The 17,741-nt window shown below is 33.8% G+C and overlaps 1 protein-coding gene across 7 annotated transcripts in view; it reads right to left on the minus strand.

The window, feature by feature from the left end:
• Window positions 1–1,427: 1,427 nt before the first annotated feature.
• Window positions 1,428–17,741, minus strand: part of FXR1 (FMR1 autosomal homolog 1) — a 55,115-nt gene continuing 38,801 nt past the window's right edge. The window contains exons 11-18 of one of the 7 annotated variants that reach the window (XM_045903306.3): window positions 15,604–15,690; window positions 14,155–14,212; window positions 14,005–14,067; window positions 9,658–9,861; window positions 7,661–7,861; window positions 6,859–6,939; window positions 3,230–3,321; window positions 1,428–2,474 (exon numbers count right to left, since the gene is read on the minus strand). In XM_045903306.3, the coding sequence (XP_045759262.1) occupies window positions 2,304–2,474; window positions 3,230–3,321; window positions 6,859–6,939; window positions 7,661–7,861; window positions 9,658–9,861; window positions 14,005–14,067; window positions 14,155–14,212; window positions 15,604–15,690 (957 nt within the window). In that variant the 3' untranslated portion in view covers window positions 1,428–2,303. Of the gene's footprint in view, window positions 2,475–3,229; window positions 3,322–6,858; window positions 6,940–7,660; window positions 7,862–9,657; window positions 9,862–14,004; window positions 14,213–15,603; window positions 15,691–17,741 lie in introns of all 7 variants that reach the window. The other 6 variants (XM_045903307.3, XM_045903304.3, XM_045903310.3 and 3 more) reach the window with 6 other exon arrangements.

Consider the following 17,741-nt stretch of genomic DNA (forward strand, 5'->3'; position numbering starts at 1 on the left):
GCTTGTACTATGCCCATTTTCTAAGATGGTTTTTTTTTTTTAAAGAGGATTTTTTTTTTTTTTTTAAAGATTTTATTTATTTATTTGAGAGAGAGAGCATGAGAGGGAGGAGGGTCAGAGGGAGAAGCAGACTCCCCGCTGAGCAGGGAGCCCGATGCGGGACTCGATCCCGGGACTCTAGGATCATGACCTGAGCTGAAGGCAGTCGCTTAACCAACTGAGCCACCCAGGCGCCCTCTAAGATGGTTTTATGTTACTTTCTCAATGAAACAATCTTAATGGAAGAAGGATCTTAGTGAATCTATTCTATATGAAAGAAAATGAAAAATCACTTTTTATTTATACCATATTTACCAATTTGGGAATTAATGAAAATTCTCATACCTTGTAATTAATCTGTAACCCTGTTACTGAAGAAAACAAAGAAAAAAAACCAACAATTTTACTTCTAACCTTTCATGGTTAAAAAAGATGTCTGTGGGTTAAGTTTTTAAAAATCAGGATATGAAATTATTGATACTGTTATTCAAAATACAAGGATTGCCCTATTTTTTTCATACCACATCTTATAAATTCTGTTACTAGGGTTTTAGGAAAAAGCATTTAATACCATCACATCTTAACTGCAATGATAATAAATTTGAGGTCTGGGGCTATATGGGCACTGACCTGGCAAATATTACATTTTAGCAATACCTTCAATTGTCTTTCAGTCATCATAAATTAACTAAAATCACTTAATAGTTTTATGCACATAACAAATTAAGACCGTTTATGCACATAAAAAACACTTCAAACACCAAATAACAGAAATGCCTCTTTCTTGCTCAGTGGTCTATGTGTTTCTATGGGGGCGGGGGGAACCCTCCAGTAAATCCACATTTGATATGACCTCACATATATCTGCATAATTACTTTATCACTGTCACTCTGAACACACTTTATGCAAAGTCTTTATCTTCCTAAAGTTAAGCCACGTGGCTAAAATACATACAAAAAATACAATCATTAATATGACAACCTTCAAAATTATTTCCTTGAGAATCAAAAACTAAGTTAATGGTCTGTTTCTTATTTAAAAATTGTTCACCATGCTTCTTTATAAAAATAATCTTTAATTATCAAAGGCCAAAGCAAAATTCTGGATTTTACCCCATTGCCTTCCAAAAGTTGCCTTTGATAAGATTATAAAGATTTTACTAGTATCAAATGTATGATCAATTCCCTAAGCCAATCTATTCTAACAGACTAAATTTTAAGTGCTAAGATTTCAGAGAATATATTACAAAATGATTAAACAATATTTTAATACTATTTATAAGTATAAATGCTTTTTAAAAAGCAATCACATTAACTATTCTAGGCCTATTACTAGCTCCAACTACTTTGCTACAATTGGTATAAAAAGTAGAAAGTTAATCAGCAAATGGAAGATCAAAGTTTATTTACTACCTGCATACAAAAACATATTGCACATCAAACAACCAAAATCAAAAAAAAAAAAAAAAAGGAAAAGAAAAAAGGAAAGATACTCTACTGAAGACTAACATGTACTTTTTATACAGAATAAACCTCCTGGAAATTGATCTTTTCAGTAGTTCAGGTTATGTCTGAAATGGACATGACTAATTCAGCTTAGTGTTTTAACTAAAGCTATGTTTGATTTTTAAATACTGTACACTTTAATAAATAAACCAAACAAAGCCTCAATGTAGAACAGTCACTGCCAATATCACCCAGTGTCCCTGCAGATGAGAGTTTAACAAATGTATTCCAGTGGTCTGCAGATTTTCCTCTACATACAGCATTTAAAAAACACATTAAAACAGACCAGTTTCCAGACTAAACTAATGGAGAAATTACAATTCAGTGCAAAATATTTTAGACTGCATTTCATTCTAGTTTTCCTCAGGTGAAGAAGTGGTTGCATATTATTAAAAATGTAACAAAAGCAGCTAATGCTTTCATAAAGAATATTACGTCAGGGATCCCACCCCACCCTCTTCCCCCCATCTCTGCCATATTTTGAAAACAAAATAACATTTCCTATAGCCAGCAACTTTTTTTAATGTTACATATACTATTCTCAAGGCACATCTGATGATATATTTTATAACACAGTAGGTGTCAAAGTATGTTTAACATATGATTTCTTCAGGATCCCTCCCCTTTCTGAATTCCAAATGGAGGAACTGAAAGTGCGATGTAAAGACTGGCGATCCATATTCTATCTTTGGCAAGCTTGTACAAGCACTATTGTAAAATGTAATGTAAAAGAACTGTAAACTAGGAACTTCTTCAGTTTATGAAACACCATTCAGGACTGCTGCTTCTTGAGTGTTTTCTTCTTTTAAGGTATTAATCTTTTCTTCTCCTGGAGTACGCTGTAGCTTAGAAATTTCATCGCCAGAAGCACTAGTTGGGCCATTTATTGCCTTTTCTGAAGGACCATGCTCTTCAATCACATCTTTTGCCTGCCAAAGGGAGACAACTTTTTCAACTTCTTTATAAATGAAATCTACAGCTGAGGAGGAAAACAGCTATATAAACATTAATTAGCTAATAAATCATTTTAGTTTCATAACCACATTGGATCAAAGGATTAAAATGTTCTTAAGTTTTGAAAGCATATACCAATGTACTCCACCTCTATTGTCTTTCAACTCTATCTCTAGTACCTAGCAGTGCTAAATCACAGAAGCATCTGTACTTGTTTACTGAAAACTTGAACCTAATTTTAACCACTGGAAAGCTCACCATGTAAAAGATATAAAGTTACCCTAAGCAAATAAACACCTATTTTACTCACCTTTTTTTTTTTTGAAACTCATTTACATTAAAGCATTTAAAGAATTGAAACTTAAAAAAGGTCTACATCCATCACTGAGAAGAGGTATATAGCCTATTGCTCCCCAAATTAAGCCAACAGTCTTTATGCCCAATATCTCTGGGTAGACTGAATTTTACAAATGCTATTTGGAATTCTAAATGAAAAGTATTCCAGGCTCAAGCATGCATATCTTCAGTTACCTGGGGCCAAGAACAAAATCAAGAGTAATCTTTAAAATATTATTTGTCTAGTTGGGGAAACAAGTGATCGATCATACAGTAAGTCAAGAAGTAAAAATAAAGCTGAACCATACCAAAACAAAAAACCAAAACAGAACCAAAAAAAAAAAAAAACCCAAAAAACAAAAACAACAAAACCTACAGGTTAAATTCTCCTTACCATTTCTTTCTTGTTTTTAGCCAAAGTTTCCCTTGGGAGGTTTCTTTGTCTGCTCTGAGACTCAGCTCTAGAAATATAATCTGCAACTGTGACTGTTGAAGATGAGAAAAAAATTACAGGTGTTGAAAAAATATTTCTAAAGTTTATTTATGGATAAAGAGTAATTTTACTTTTAAAATAAACTGATGGTGGGTAACCCAATTCCAAAATTTTAAGCTGGGTACCACCTCCAACCAAAAACAAAAGTTGAAAAATGTGCCTGTGATTTAGTGCTGACAATAGAAAATTCCAAGCTGGAGATCCAAGGAAGCCTAGATTTAAGTCTGCTTTCACAGGAATCCAGCCATTGCTTCTGACTGACTCTACAGTTGTGGGATAAAGCTTGATATAGAAATCCACAACCAAGAATAAGAAATACAGCATTCTAAGCCCAGTGTCTGCAATTCTCAGTGGGGGGAAAAAAAGGCAATACTTGGTGCAATCATGGTGTACTATATATACTTCAATTTGAAAATTTCATCAGATATAAAAGATTTACTCAAATTGTTAGGGTTTTTTTGTTGTTTTGGTTTTTTTTAAGCACAAGTAAGATATCCAAGTGTGGTATTTTATGGTTTCTTTTTCACATTTCACACTAGAAACCATTCTGATTTAAAATAAAAAAACTACAAGCCAACTAAAGATGGCGGAACAGCACCCTAAAATGTGGACAATGATCCTGGTGGGAAAAGGGCCACCATTAATTTAGTAACCTCCTCTTCCCCGCTTTGACAATCTTTCAAGGGACTGATTGAAGTAGATGTGTGTTTGCAAGGAAGTGGATGGCAATAGTGACATAAGAGTAAGACTAAAGCAAGCTAACACCCTTCTGCCAACCCAAGTGCAACATCTCTGTTCTACAGGTACTCTGGCCTCACTTTACACCTCAATCCTTTCTCTTCAGGACTTAGAGCTTAGAATTTACTGATTTGGAGAAATATCAAAATAATTGCTCTCTTTCAAAGAAATATTTTCTATCAGAAACTGGGCAGGAAAATCTCTTGACAATATGAAATATAGTGTATTTTAATTTACGGGATGAGAGCAAGTTAATGTAAAGAATGAAAACTCAAGTAAATTTTAAATTATTTATTAAACGTCACTAGGGGAGAAATGGTCCACCAGGTTCAAATTATATGAAAATAAATCATTTTAATAAAGAAGCTTAATAGTATTTACAATTCATTTTTTGTGACCACAAATTAACATAATATTTTGTAAGATCCAAGAATTTTCTGAAACTACTAAATGAATCTTAAATCTCACAGAAACCACTTAATTCAGAATACAAATCATTTATAAGAAACAGCACTAAATAAAGATGTTTCCTGTCTAAAACTGCCTCTTTTTTTCCAAACTGTAAGAAACTCAGTGTGCTCATTTCAGAGCTTTCAAAAAATCATTTAAATCCACTGTTAATTTATAAATACATTTAGTAATAGTTTCCAAAATTGAGAAGAGGAATACTGTTCAAATTCATTTCATTATTATGTCTACATATATGGTGGCAAAACATTCTGGAAATGATTCCAGTTTGGGGAGCACCTAAATGAATTCATTCTGTTTCCACAGTTCAGCCCTCAGTGACACCTGGGAGAACTCAGCAACTTGGAAACCATGCTGCACAAACATATTGCTAAATTTGAGTATGTGACAATTCTCAGAACCCTTCATCCACTATGTACACTCATAGAGTAATACTTTGATATGGGTATCAACTGAATTAAGAGGCACTTAGCTGGAAAGGTAAAAATTTATCAGTGCCCCTCCCCCCTGAAGGGAGGTACAACCAAAAACAAACTTAGCTGACTCAAAGCCTATTTACAGCCAGTCCTTATATAATATTAGCCATTTAAAAGGATATTAAATATTAATAAACATGGTATCTAAGAGAAATAAGCGATTTGTGCAGCATAATTTGGACTGTAGAATTTCCTCCTAAGGGACCCAAGTAAATCAACTGGACACAACTGCACAGGCACTTTCTAAGTAGAATAAGGAATATTCACTGCTTCATTTACACTAAAGACAACAAAAGATTCTGAGCAAATGAGAACAAATGAAATGATTGTGTATGTAAGGGAATGTTGGTATTTTTAGATGAAGCTACTTTTCTAGAAGTACTGACAGGGGCAAGGAGAAAATGATGTGCCTATTCCGTCGATGCTATCTTAGGGGGCTTTTAAAAGTTTTTAGGGGAAGGCCAGGGAAGGCAGGCTAGGGAAGACAAGGATTTCTAAACAGGAAAAGCAGCAATTCCAAAGAACTGAGTAAAACTGGAATAAATGCAAGTATGGAACAATTATCAAATTACTGGACACCCCAAATTACTCAAGTTTCACTTCTCTGCAAGAGAACACCACTGTGTTTTTTATGTCCACTGACTTGGTACTAAACCACCATCCATCTAGTTAACAAATTGTGTTGTTATTTACCCTATGTTAAGCCCACAAGGATAGTTTGAATTTTCTTATTTATAAAGTACGGCTGAAATTGTATTCACTGCCATGCCAACTTTAAACAACGTAAATATGACCTCTTGATCTAAAGAATATTTCTGACACTACAGAGAGAGAGGGAAGAGAAGGGAAAACAGTAAGAAACACTTTCTGGAAACTTTCTCTTTTTGACAATATTTAATTCCTTTTAAACTTACAACTATCTTTAAAACATGAACTTTTCTTCAAGAATGGGAACTAACACCTTTAATCAGTTTTCCCAAATGTCTCTACACAACCACTAAACTTAATTAAAGATACTTGAATTTACATTCTTTATTTGGGGAAAACACACCCAAGAATTTGCTTTGGAAAGAATGCAGAAATTGATTAGTTTAAAAGGGGTTTATTTTTGGTGCACACAATTTCTTCACTGTGAATATACACGTGATTCTCTGTATACAGGAAATGGAATTATGTTCAAAATAATATAGACACAGCAAACAAGTTTCTTTGAAGTCACTAAAAATTATGACTACTTAAATTAACATTCTAAAACTAATAAATAAGTACTATTAATTTGAATAGTTAGTAGGTGTAAGGGAAAAGGCAACACACCACAATAAATGAACAAAACATAACATGCATTCCTCTTATTAGAAAAAAGACACTTTCAAGTATTTTTCTCATTTATACTTTTTTTTTTAACTGTGGGTATTAAAATTCCCACAAAAATGAGGTGCTGAATTCAGATAAAATAAGCAGCACCATGCAAAAGTTGCCCAGTTTTGCCAATCAACCTCAATCACAATCTACAACGCAGTCTCTGGGATGGCAGGCCTAAACTCAAGGATGAAGAATCTGCCAAGTGGACAAAATAATGGTCTTCTCAACAGTATTTCCATGTAAAAAAAAAATTAAGACACAACATTAGTTCAATTAGACAGGTTACTAAACATTTACGGAGTGAAGGAAGAATGCATTTTCTTAAGAGTAGTAGTCTTATTAGTTGAGTAAACAATTTATGTAATGCACATCTTGAATGTATATGCACACATGTGTACATGTAAGTATAATATATTTAGAAAGCAGACACATGACATTTTTTTCATGCTTGTGACCTGGTGGTGTCAACAGGTCCACTCAAGTTACCTGGCTGTCTATCTTCTGCCTGACCCCTGAAACGACGCCTGCGGCTACGATTGCGTCGCTGGGGTTTTTTTTCACTATCATCTGTAATTGCAAAGTTTACCATGAACTATTCTGACAAACAAAAGCAAAACAAAAAAAACTTCTTTCCTTCAAAGATTTAAGAATGGGGAAAGAGAACTTTTTAATTAAACAGGGAGGATTAAACAATATACATTACTAACAGGAAAATAATTTTGTAGTTTTAAACATTTCAAATAGATTCAAAAGGGAATTATCACCTGGAAATAAAGAAGGTTTTAAACTCTTAACTGAACAAACTCAACAACTTAATTACCATCACTCAGGAATAAAGTCTTCCTTTCCAATACAATTTAGTTTTTGGGTTTTTTGTTTTTAAGCAAAGTTAACATTTTAGCCCTTTGGAAGTTAATACCTACTCAATACACATACCTTCACTACTGTCATTTATAATAAATTTTAAAGAGGCAAGCTGAAAGCCCAATTTTGGCTTAGGAACAAAAAGAGTATTAAGTGGCTTGCAATTTGAATATCTATATTGATTTAATGGCATCAAAGGGCACTTTAATAAACCCTTCTGGTTTCAAATAATTTAGCTATACAAATCTGAGAACTAGACACTTCAGACAGACACAAAGCTATCTTGTTTGAAGTAAACACTAAGAAAAATTCGATATGGGAATTGCATTACGTTTGGGGTGTTTTTTTTGTTGTTGTTGTTGTTGAAAAAAGCGTCATACATTAATATACAATAGTGTTATCTTTTCCCTAAGTGCTTACATACCTAGCCCATTTTCATTAACTGAAGCTGTATCAGATTCAGTCATCCCATCCATCAGAACAGCATCTTCATCAGTCCTTCGTCTACGAGACCGCCTACGACGGTTAGTACTGTGATGAGATTCGCTGGCATCAGTGTCTGCAGTCTGATCAGATTCTGTATTATCAAGTAAGCTGTATGGATTGCTGTCTGGATCTTTGAGCACTATATGCATGTCAGAGGCAAGAAATATTCGTTTAAGAGAGCTGCAGTCATTAGTAATGTTTTGATCTAAAGAACTATATTAATGATAAAGAAACTTCAATTCTCCCCCTATACTCCCCCAATATAGATATTCAAATGTTTTCTGTATCACTGTTTTCCCTGGAAAATAACAAATATGAAGAACTTTAAATGGCAATGAAAAATTAAAGCAGAAAATGAGCAAATACCCTCAGCTTCCTACCATTTCTTGGACTTGTTTTGAAAATGTATTAGAAAACAGTATATTATTACATGCTATTTTTGACATTCACATTCTTAGCTAATCCTGCCCAGAGGCTAGAGAAATGAGAATTAAGAGAAATATTCAATTTTGCCGCCTTTATGGAGTTCAAGGTGTCGGCTGTTGCTTTGTGCTAATGTTAATGGACTATTCTCAAATAATTCTCAACACCTGCACTCCATGGCATAATAGAAATGTTACTGAACTGAAGCAATCAAAACAAGTCTACACAAAAAAGCAAACTAAAAAAAAAAAGTTTCAAATTCTAACTGGTATAGGAAAATAGAGAAATGAATGTTGACTAGTACTCCCATCTCCAGAAACAAAGAGTGAAGGCGGGGTAAGGTGGGGTGAGGGTGGGAAAGGGAAAGTTTTAAAGTATAATTCATAAGAAAAAAAATACCCATCTTACCTATGTGCATTTATTGCCTCCACCAATCAAATTATAGAAGAAATTCACCTAATCACGATTTTTCCTAAGTTTCCTTTGGTAACAGCTAGCAAGCTAGCATCTTTGCAAAAGACACTAAGTTTATCCATTAATCATAAGCACTAGGTAAAGTACATATATTGTGCAATTCAGCATACTACAATTCTATAAACCTTGGTAATAGCAATGTAATGTAGTAAAATATAAAAAGTATTTCCCTAAACACCTATACGCTAAACTTAGGGCTCAGAGAGTATCACTGGAACTAGAGTACTTTTAAAAGCCCCTAAAATTTTGTGATTTGTTCCAGTTTTTTGTAGTTTGTAAGCAAGTCTGATATACATTTAATTATATGTATGTTTTAAACATTTAAAATACTTATAAACTTTCATAGGGCACATGTTATAACATTAAGAGTGGTTTTCTTAAAGTGGTATACAATAAAAATATGTAAAGGTTATACGTCATATAATCTAGTCCACATAATGCTGACAATTCCTCCCCCCTAGCCCATTATGCTAAGCAAAAACATTCTCGCAACTCCTACAAAAAGACATGAGTAAAAAGTTGCTTATGCACCTCAGTTCTCAGTCTAAACAGCCTTCTTTACAGCTCAGCTCAATTCCTCAAACAGTAAAAAAAATTTTAATTTCACAATTTCTCTCTGTTCCTAAAATAGTACATAGTGCAGCAAAAATTCTTCTCAGTTAATTTTCAATATTAAGTATGTAAAGTTACTTAGATCTCTCTGTGCGTTAGAATTTTCTGGGTCTGGCAAACAAATATATAACCCAAATTTTCTAGGGGAAAAAAACATTCTAATCATATAAGCCCCCAAAAACTGGAGAAATTTTTGACCATCGAAACAAGAGAATCAGCCAACCAAAATTTCTCTGACCTGAAATTCTAGCTAAACCTTCACTGAGAAACACCCTAAAGGGTTTCTCCTTATCTTGCCATATGCTCCACTACTTGCCTCAGTGAGAAGACACTTCCCAAAATGGGTGGCCTTGGGAAATGAATTAACTTGTATAAAGTTATACTGTTTACAAAGTAAGGATGCTGACATAGTATATAAAAGACTACCAGAACTGATGGAGGATTTGCCACCACGCGGTCCACCACGACCTCGACCCCCTGAAACACTTCTCCCTCTTCCTCCTGGGCGTCTCCTGCTGTCACGCTGATGTCGGCTCTCCCGATCATCTTCTCCTGCCAATGACCAATCGCTCAGCTCGTCTTTACGCTCAGATTCTGTTTCAGAGGGGTTAGACAGCTCAGAGTTTGTACCTTGGGAAAGAGGACATAAACCAATTAGATTCCTTTTTTTTTTAAAGGGAAAAAAAAAGGAATGAAATTTTTCAAAATTACTTCCTACAGACCATTATTTTAATAACCCTAACTGGCTGATTCAAAGAAAGCTAAATAAAAATTAAAATGAGTTTGAAATTTACTAAGAAATAATCACATGTTAGTATTAGACTAGTAATACAAGATCTACTAATGGGAAATTAAAAGTTGGTTTGAATGTGCAGAAACAGAGCCAAGAGATTATACAAAACATTACATATAATATGCAAATGCAGTTAGTATGGAAAAATAGTAAAAAAAAAAATTGCTCATTTTTGTTTTAGAAGCAAATTAGTGTAATAAAAATAACCGCTATCCAATATTGAAAACCAAATTTAATCATATTTAGAAAAAGGAGTAGTTTAATTGTATAGTGTACTCTACCATTATTGCATTGATTCTTGGAAGCACATCTTTTAACAGAGATGTTAAAAGCACACATCACGCTTTTAACATCTCTGAAATCACAATGCTTCCTATATAACTGATGGTCTCTTATAAACTGGGAGTGTATTTTTAGTGGCTGTACATAAAATAATTATGTTTTATGAGCAACAGTGGCTTAAATACACTATGTGAAATTACAGAACAAATTTTAAGAATGCTAAGAAGACAACTTTAATCTGACAAGAGAAAAATTCATCGTGACTCTAAAGGTTGACAGACCATTTCTAAGGTTTCAATGACCTATTTTAATACTGACCTTTTAAAAATTTAAACACTGCAAATATTCCATAAAAGCTTGCAATATCATTACTATTATATCACAATTAAAGTGCCAGATTTAGATGATTCAATCACTACAATACTCTCTTTTATTCTTTAATTGTTGGAATGCCACTTCCACCCCTCCGTTTCATCATATGTCCAAATCTATCTCCTTCAGAGCCCAGTTCAATTTCTAGTTTCAGACCAATTTAACTGAAAATAGACCTCTCCTCTCCTTTTATTACCTTAAAAGCAAAGTGTGTCTATCATGCAATGTTGTCATATGTTCTTTTCCATTTTTTCCCCTTTCGATTTACATCCCACTTGGTCTATGATACATTTAAACGGTAGAGCTCTTTCTTCTACCTCTAAATGCCCCAGACACCTAACAATATGCATAACAATTCTCTCTTGATAAATGAATCTGTTGTATAATTTTGAAGTTCGTTTGCTTATCTCCCAAATAAAAGTGATTCCATGATAAACTACAAGTTCGCTAAATTTAAATTCCAGTCATTTGATGATGAAAGTAAAACATCGTTAACTCCTCAGATGTACAAAAGTAGAAGTATTAAGGTACCCAGAATAAAACTGAACAAATGAAGGGAGTCTAACAACTTCCTTTCTCCTCTAAGATCATTCTTTATTTTCCACATGACCTTAAATATGATGTAACCACTCAATTATATAAAAATGGATTAATACATTGGAACTATTATTTTAGAAAAAAACACAGCAAGTTTCTAGTATTCACACTTAAGTTTTATTAGGATTGGGAGTCTCGCAAAAGAGAATGAATCTCCCACTTATTTCTCCAAATGACAAAAAATTTACTAGCTGATGTCATGGTTTGTTAGAATAATGGCAATTTATCATTTCATGAGTCACGAAAACATCTTTTGGAATGTGTAAGAATTTCTGAATTTACTGACAAGCCTATACACTGCCTGAAAACATTAAGAAAATGTGAAGATAAATGAATATCTCATTTTAAAATTTTTCACAAGTCCCTACTGAATTTCCTCCCGAAATACATTGTAGTATTTAAACTCAGCATCACAAGCAAAGACATTCTTCCTAAACTTTAATCTAGTATTCTAAATACTTAAAGGGGGTGGTCTAAAACATAAATAGGTTTCAGTAGATAAGACAGATACTAAAGTCAAAAACAAAAAGGGCTAATGAATTGGCTAGTGCTCTTGCGTTAGTCATATTAAATAAAGCTTAAATGTTTCTGGGATGGCAAAAGGGACTTTGCAGATGTGATAAGATTAAGGATATTGAAGTGGGAAGATTATCATGGATTATCCAGGTGAGGCCAAACTAATCATATGAATCTCAGCTGCAGAGAACCAAAGAGCACAACTATGAAGTCACTAGCTTTACAAGACAGACAGACGGAGTCATATGCAAAAGGAATGAAGGTCGTCTCTAGAAGTTCATGAATCCAAAAAAATTTTTTAAGTAGCTCTAAAAATGATTCATGAAACTAATCCAATTTTTAATGACTCCAACAAATAAAACCTGTTTTTAACAGAATTGCAAATCAGATTTTCCCCTAAAACTTCTAAAATCACTCCTGAAGATACTTCACATCCTTTTCAATGTTCATGTACACTAAACGTAATAGCTAAAGTACCGTATTTTATCAACTCCAATATGCCATCCATTCATTTTAAAGACATATTTTGTGTGCCATTAAAAAAAATGTTGCCCATTAGCTTTAAAATATCATTCATTCTAAGGAACATACCAACTTCAGAGACATTATGACAAATGTTTCTTATACAACTTATATATTATCACCTAAATATCCTGACATTAAGTAGGTAAGAGAACATCTATAACCAAATTTAAATGGTTTTTCTCTCAAGCCCACTTAAATTCAACAGCTATTTCAAGAAATGCAATGCTACCACCAGTCCGCAACATTTCAGAGGTAAGAGTGCCATCTACTGAACAACTTGCATAACTTTCTTCAATCCAGATGATATTCCTCTACCACTCATAAAAACTTACTAACTCATAAAAATTTTACCTACTGTCAACAAAGGCATTTTGCAGAAAACTGGCCTCAACAACAAGCTGACTTCCCACAGAGGCTTATAGAAGTCTTCAATGAATTCATCACCCTATCATCCAAAAAACCAAATCTGATTATTTGTACTAGTAATTTATGCCTCTAGAATCATTCAATATAATTTTTCTTTAATTACTGGTTAGTTGTCTTTTGTATTAAATGTATTTTCAGGAAATACAGTAATACTTCACAATTTTCTGCCCTTCATATGCTAAACACTTTACTAGAATTTTGCTTTCCAGTTTCAACAGTTAACTTTAAATAATAAAAACTATCAAGAAATGAGAACATGGAAATATATGAGGGAAGGGATAATTAACCTTTCAGCTCCACAACAAATGAAAGGACAAATTTAATACAATTCTGGCGTCATTAGATGATTCTTCAAACATGAAATCTGAGTGTGGAATCTGCACACTGTAAGCTTTTATGTTTATCCATTTTCCCTAAATGCCTTCTATTTTGGAAAAGGCTTATGAATTATTTTTCTAAAGCAGTTAAGTTAGGAGGAGCATAGAGGTATGGAGAAAAGAGAAGGAAATAGAAAGGGAAGACGAGGGAAGACAAAAATCAGGTCACTGCTAAGATCCAAGTCCAAATGCAGAAAAATGAACAACTCCAAAGCTGAAGAAGAATAAGTGAAAATTTAGGATTAGAAAATTGTTGACCACCACCATCCACGGGCCCCCTCCTATAAGGGTTAGGGCCCTATCCTCACACTGAAATACATTTTATAAAAATGTTCATTTATAAAATGTTAATTTGGTTCCGGCTTTTTAAAAAGCCCTCATTTTTAGTGAAATGTTATTTCATAAAATTAATTCCAGATAGGAGATACTTACATTCAAAACTGCCGAGAATCAATAAAGTGTATTTTATAAAACTAGTACAGATGTACTATACACAACCTTAGCACACTGATTAGCATTATTTTTCAACTTTACTTTTCCTAGACAGTAGGCTAAAGAGATTCCTAGCAGTATCATCACCATTACTAGGTTTTGATATATACACATTTTTGTATACAAGTATGTATATACAAATGCCACCTATATTTATTCTAAATATTTAAAATAAACATGATCATGAACTGCCAACTTAACAAAAACATGTCTGATCTCATTACAAAGCTGTGTGAACATCATACACCTTTTACTGTCATTAATATGAAGTATGCCTTCACTACCATAGACAGCTCCTGCCCCCAAAGCCAAGACAGAGCAACGAATAATATTGAGCAAAACGTTTTGAAGTGCCTAAACTAAAACGACTAACAAAAAAATTGTTTTTTTTACCATAACCGGAGGTGTAATTAGGGCCCCGACGACCTCTGCCTCTTCCACTATAAGACCTAGAACCTTGTACAGAAGAGACGGTACTTTCATCAGTGGCATATCCTTTTTCTTTTTCAGGCCCTCTGGTGGAAGAAGGTCTGAAACCCATACCAATCTGTCGTAGCTGTTCATCAATCTGTAGGCGTTCCATTCTTAGCTGTTCTACTTCCTATAAGCAAAACAAAAAAGTGTAAATATTCTATGTTGTACCATTTTTACCTTCTTAAAGCCTACGGTTAAAGCTCTACTCCCTACCAATGAAAGAAGCTGTGATCTTGGCCAATTATTTGGTAAAATACAACTGTGTACCTAGTAAATACAATTCACGAGGTCATTTGCTGACTCAATTCACTGAACATTTACTGAATACTTTAGCGAGCACTAAGTATGCCAGGTGCTACAAACATACAATATAGAAAAAGACAAGGACTCTCCACCTTCAAGGGTGTGTTTAACAGACAAGCATTAAAATAAACTATCTGTTTGTGTTTACAGGGCCGAATAAATGTTTCTTATGCTAGAGCAATATTCACAGTTTGCGTTTTAGTTCCTGGCGTGAATGAACTAACGGTTTGTTAAACAGCAAATAATTACACAATATTACCAGATCCAGCCCTCATCCAGCCCTCAAGAAATAAAAACTCTGATTAAGTGAGATACAGGTGCCATATATGAGAGGGACTATTAAGCTACTTTTCCATCAAAACGGTGACACCTGAGTTGTGGCCTACATGAACTAGGAGACTTGGTCATTCAGAAACCGAGGTCATTACAGAACGTGAAGGTAAGGTGACCAGAGAAAGCTTCTGGCTAAGTAGTAGAGTACTGGAAGATAAAGCATGGGCTTTAAAATGCCAGACTGAATTGAGATTTCTAAACATGAGTTTTAAAAGAATGACATCATCATGTGTGCTTTCAAAATATTAACGTAAGAGCAATGATATGAGTGATTAAAAGGACTAAAACCTACTAGAGACAGAACTGTTGAGGATATTAGAAGAGAAACTTAATAAAAGATAAAGTAGAAAATGACAACTGCAACTTTTAATAATTTATGGGCCATTTCTTTTTTAAAATCTTTGCTCTTTATTTATCAACTCTAAATAGACTATCTTAAAAATAATGGTTAAGAATTACCAAATGATGTCTATAGGATATCACCTCTGATTCAAATACTAGTTACCAAGAAAGCCCATCTTACTCCCTGCCCTATTTGCACTTAAAACATCAAGGTAAAAACAAAATGGTTTCAGTATAGCACATGTATATACGTAAGGTGAGGAGAGTCAAATTAGAGGAACACAAGTGTGACCATTTCTTAAACAGTAAGGAAAGAATGTCAAAGTTCAGAGAAAAAGAGAAACAATGTGCATTAAGGCCAATCATTTTATTATGGCAACGGACCTTTTCCCCCTAAATTCTCAAGTAGGAGACCAGGGTAAATCTGAAGCTGAATTAAAAAAAATATTTAATGATTTGAAATTTAATATGAATATAAAATTGATGTATTTTGAAGTTTAACATATGAAGCAACAATATGAATGTGAACAGTATACAAACCTTTAGATAAGCAATATGATACTCTAAAAGAACTTGCACATTTCCGATGCTTTCTTTAGTGCCAACAAATACAAACGGAACCATACCCTGTAAGAAAACACAACATCCTCAGTATTTCATATTTTAACAAAGTCTAGCCTAAATTTCACATACCAATATATAATTTGGAAAACTTTTCTAAAACACAGCAATTTATATCTTACTAAAATTCAAGGTTTAAAAATAAACTGCTGGGCGCCTGGGTGGCTCAGTCATTAAGCGTCTGCCTTCGGCTCAGGTCATGATCCCAGGGTCCTGGGATCGAGCCCCGCGCATCAGGCTCCCTGCTCCGCAGGAAGCCTGCTTCTCCCTCTCCCACTCTCCCTGCTTGTGTTCCCTCTCTCACTGTGTCTCTGTCAAATAAATAAATAAAATCTTTAAAAAATAAAAATAAACTAAGAAAAAAATCAATATAATTTGAAATACCGAGGTTTTCAATAACTCATTGTATTTGCCCTACAATTTAAGTATGCTAAAAATTTAAATTACCTTTAAAATACCAGTTTATATCAGATTTTCTAATTCCTAATTCAGTCTTTCTTCATATATAAACCACCTTTTAATGAAATTTTCCTTCAAACTGGTATAAATTTATAGACCAGATAGATCACGTTGGTAATGATGGCTTTAAAAAGGTAAAGCACATTAGGTAGGTTATCCCTAATATGTGCTCACTTAACAAAACTGTCAATGTTGTATATTGGAAGTAGTGCTTCCTGACCATTAACAGTGTAACATACAGAGTACAAATATTTACACCATGTAAAATAAAGGAATTACTGATATGGGCAAATATTTAGTCACCAATATTAAAGCAAATCAAAGAATTAATTTTGCTGAATTTACAAAGAAATACACTTCTACCTTCCTAATGGCTAAGGAAAAATGAGTAGAGCCTGAATAAACTTCCCCAGGCAGTTTCAGTGTCTCATTTTCTTGATTCTACAGATGAGTTCCTAACAGCTATTCAAACAGATTGGCTTAAGAGGGCATGAAAAAAAGGACTATAACTTAAGCTTAAGAAGTAGGAAGTCTTGACTCTGTCCTCAGGAATTCATGGGCAGGTAAGAAAGACAGCAAAGTGAATGAAAGATGGAGGAGGAGTAAAAAAAAGATCTAAAATACTTTAAGCACATACCACATTTCTAGAAGTATATTATTCTACACCTGTATCTTATTTAATATTCATTAAAAAGTAACTTTAATACTCCAATTAAAAAAAAAATACTCCAATTTTACAGTTGAGAAAGCAATTTGCCCAAAGTCATACAATTAGCCAATGAGCCAGCCAATTTCATATCCAGTTACCTAATTCCAAGTAACAACCACTTGTCACTTGCCCCAATACAGAATAATGAAAAAGGATAAATAAAATCCCTAAAGGCAATCACAATCTCAGAAAAGATACTAAACATTCCTGCAATAATCTTATTGCACAGCATTAGTGGTATCAATGAAAAACACAGCAATATTAAGTAGAATGTGTATTATGCCATCCCAAATGTGGAAACTTAGGGGAACTCCTAAGAATATTATTAAAGTAAATGTTAAAAACAAATAGAATTTTACCAAGGAGGTAAAGAAGGAAAAGTCATTCCAAGACAGATGATCTGCAAGGAGTAAGAGAAATACAATGCTTTGACCCTGAAGTTGAGATGCTATCACCAATACCTCCAAAGAAAAGGACAGTTAAGAATGCAACCTTAAAGACATGTTTTACAGAATACTTTAATGGCTACTATAGAGCCATAATAAAAAATTTGAAGAGTAAATGATTAATACTGAATATAAAAATTTGTTTCTAGGAGTTATTTCCGTGAACTTCCTAGATTTTTTTTTTTAAGATTTTATTTGTCAGAGAGAGGGAGAGAGAGAACAAGCAGGAGGGGAGTGGCAGGCAGTGGGAGAAGCAGGCTCCCTGCCGAGCAAGGAGCCCGAAGTGGGACTCGATCCCAGGACCCTGGGATCATGACCTGAGCCGAAGACAGACGCTTAACTGACTGAGCCACCCCGGCGCCCCAAAATTTCTAGATTTTTAAAAAATGCTAATAACTGATTACTTATATTTAACAGATTGCACTGACACTACCAACTAGCAC

Source organism: Mirounga angustirostris, unplaced genomic scaffold (assembly GCF_029215605.1).
Source record: "Mirounga angustirostris isolate CCGP_5_RB_7025 unplaced genomic scaffold, mMirAng1.0.hap1 SCAF_1, whole genome shotgun sequence".
NCBI lineage: Eukaryota > Metazoa > Chordata > Mammalia > Carnivora > Phocidae > Mirounga > Mirounga angustirostris.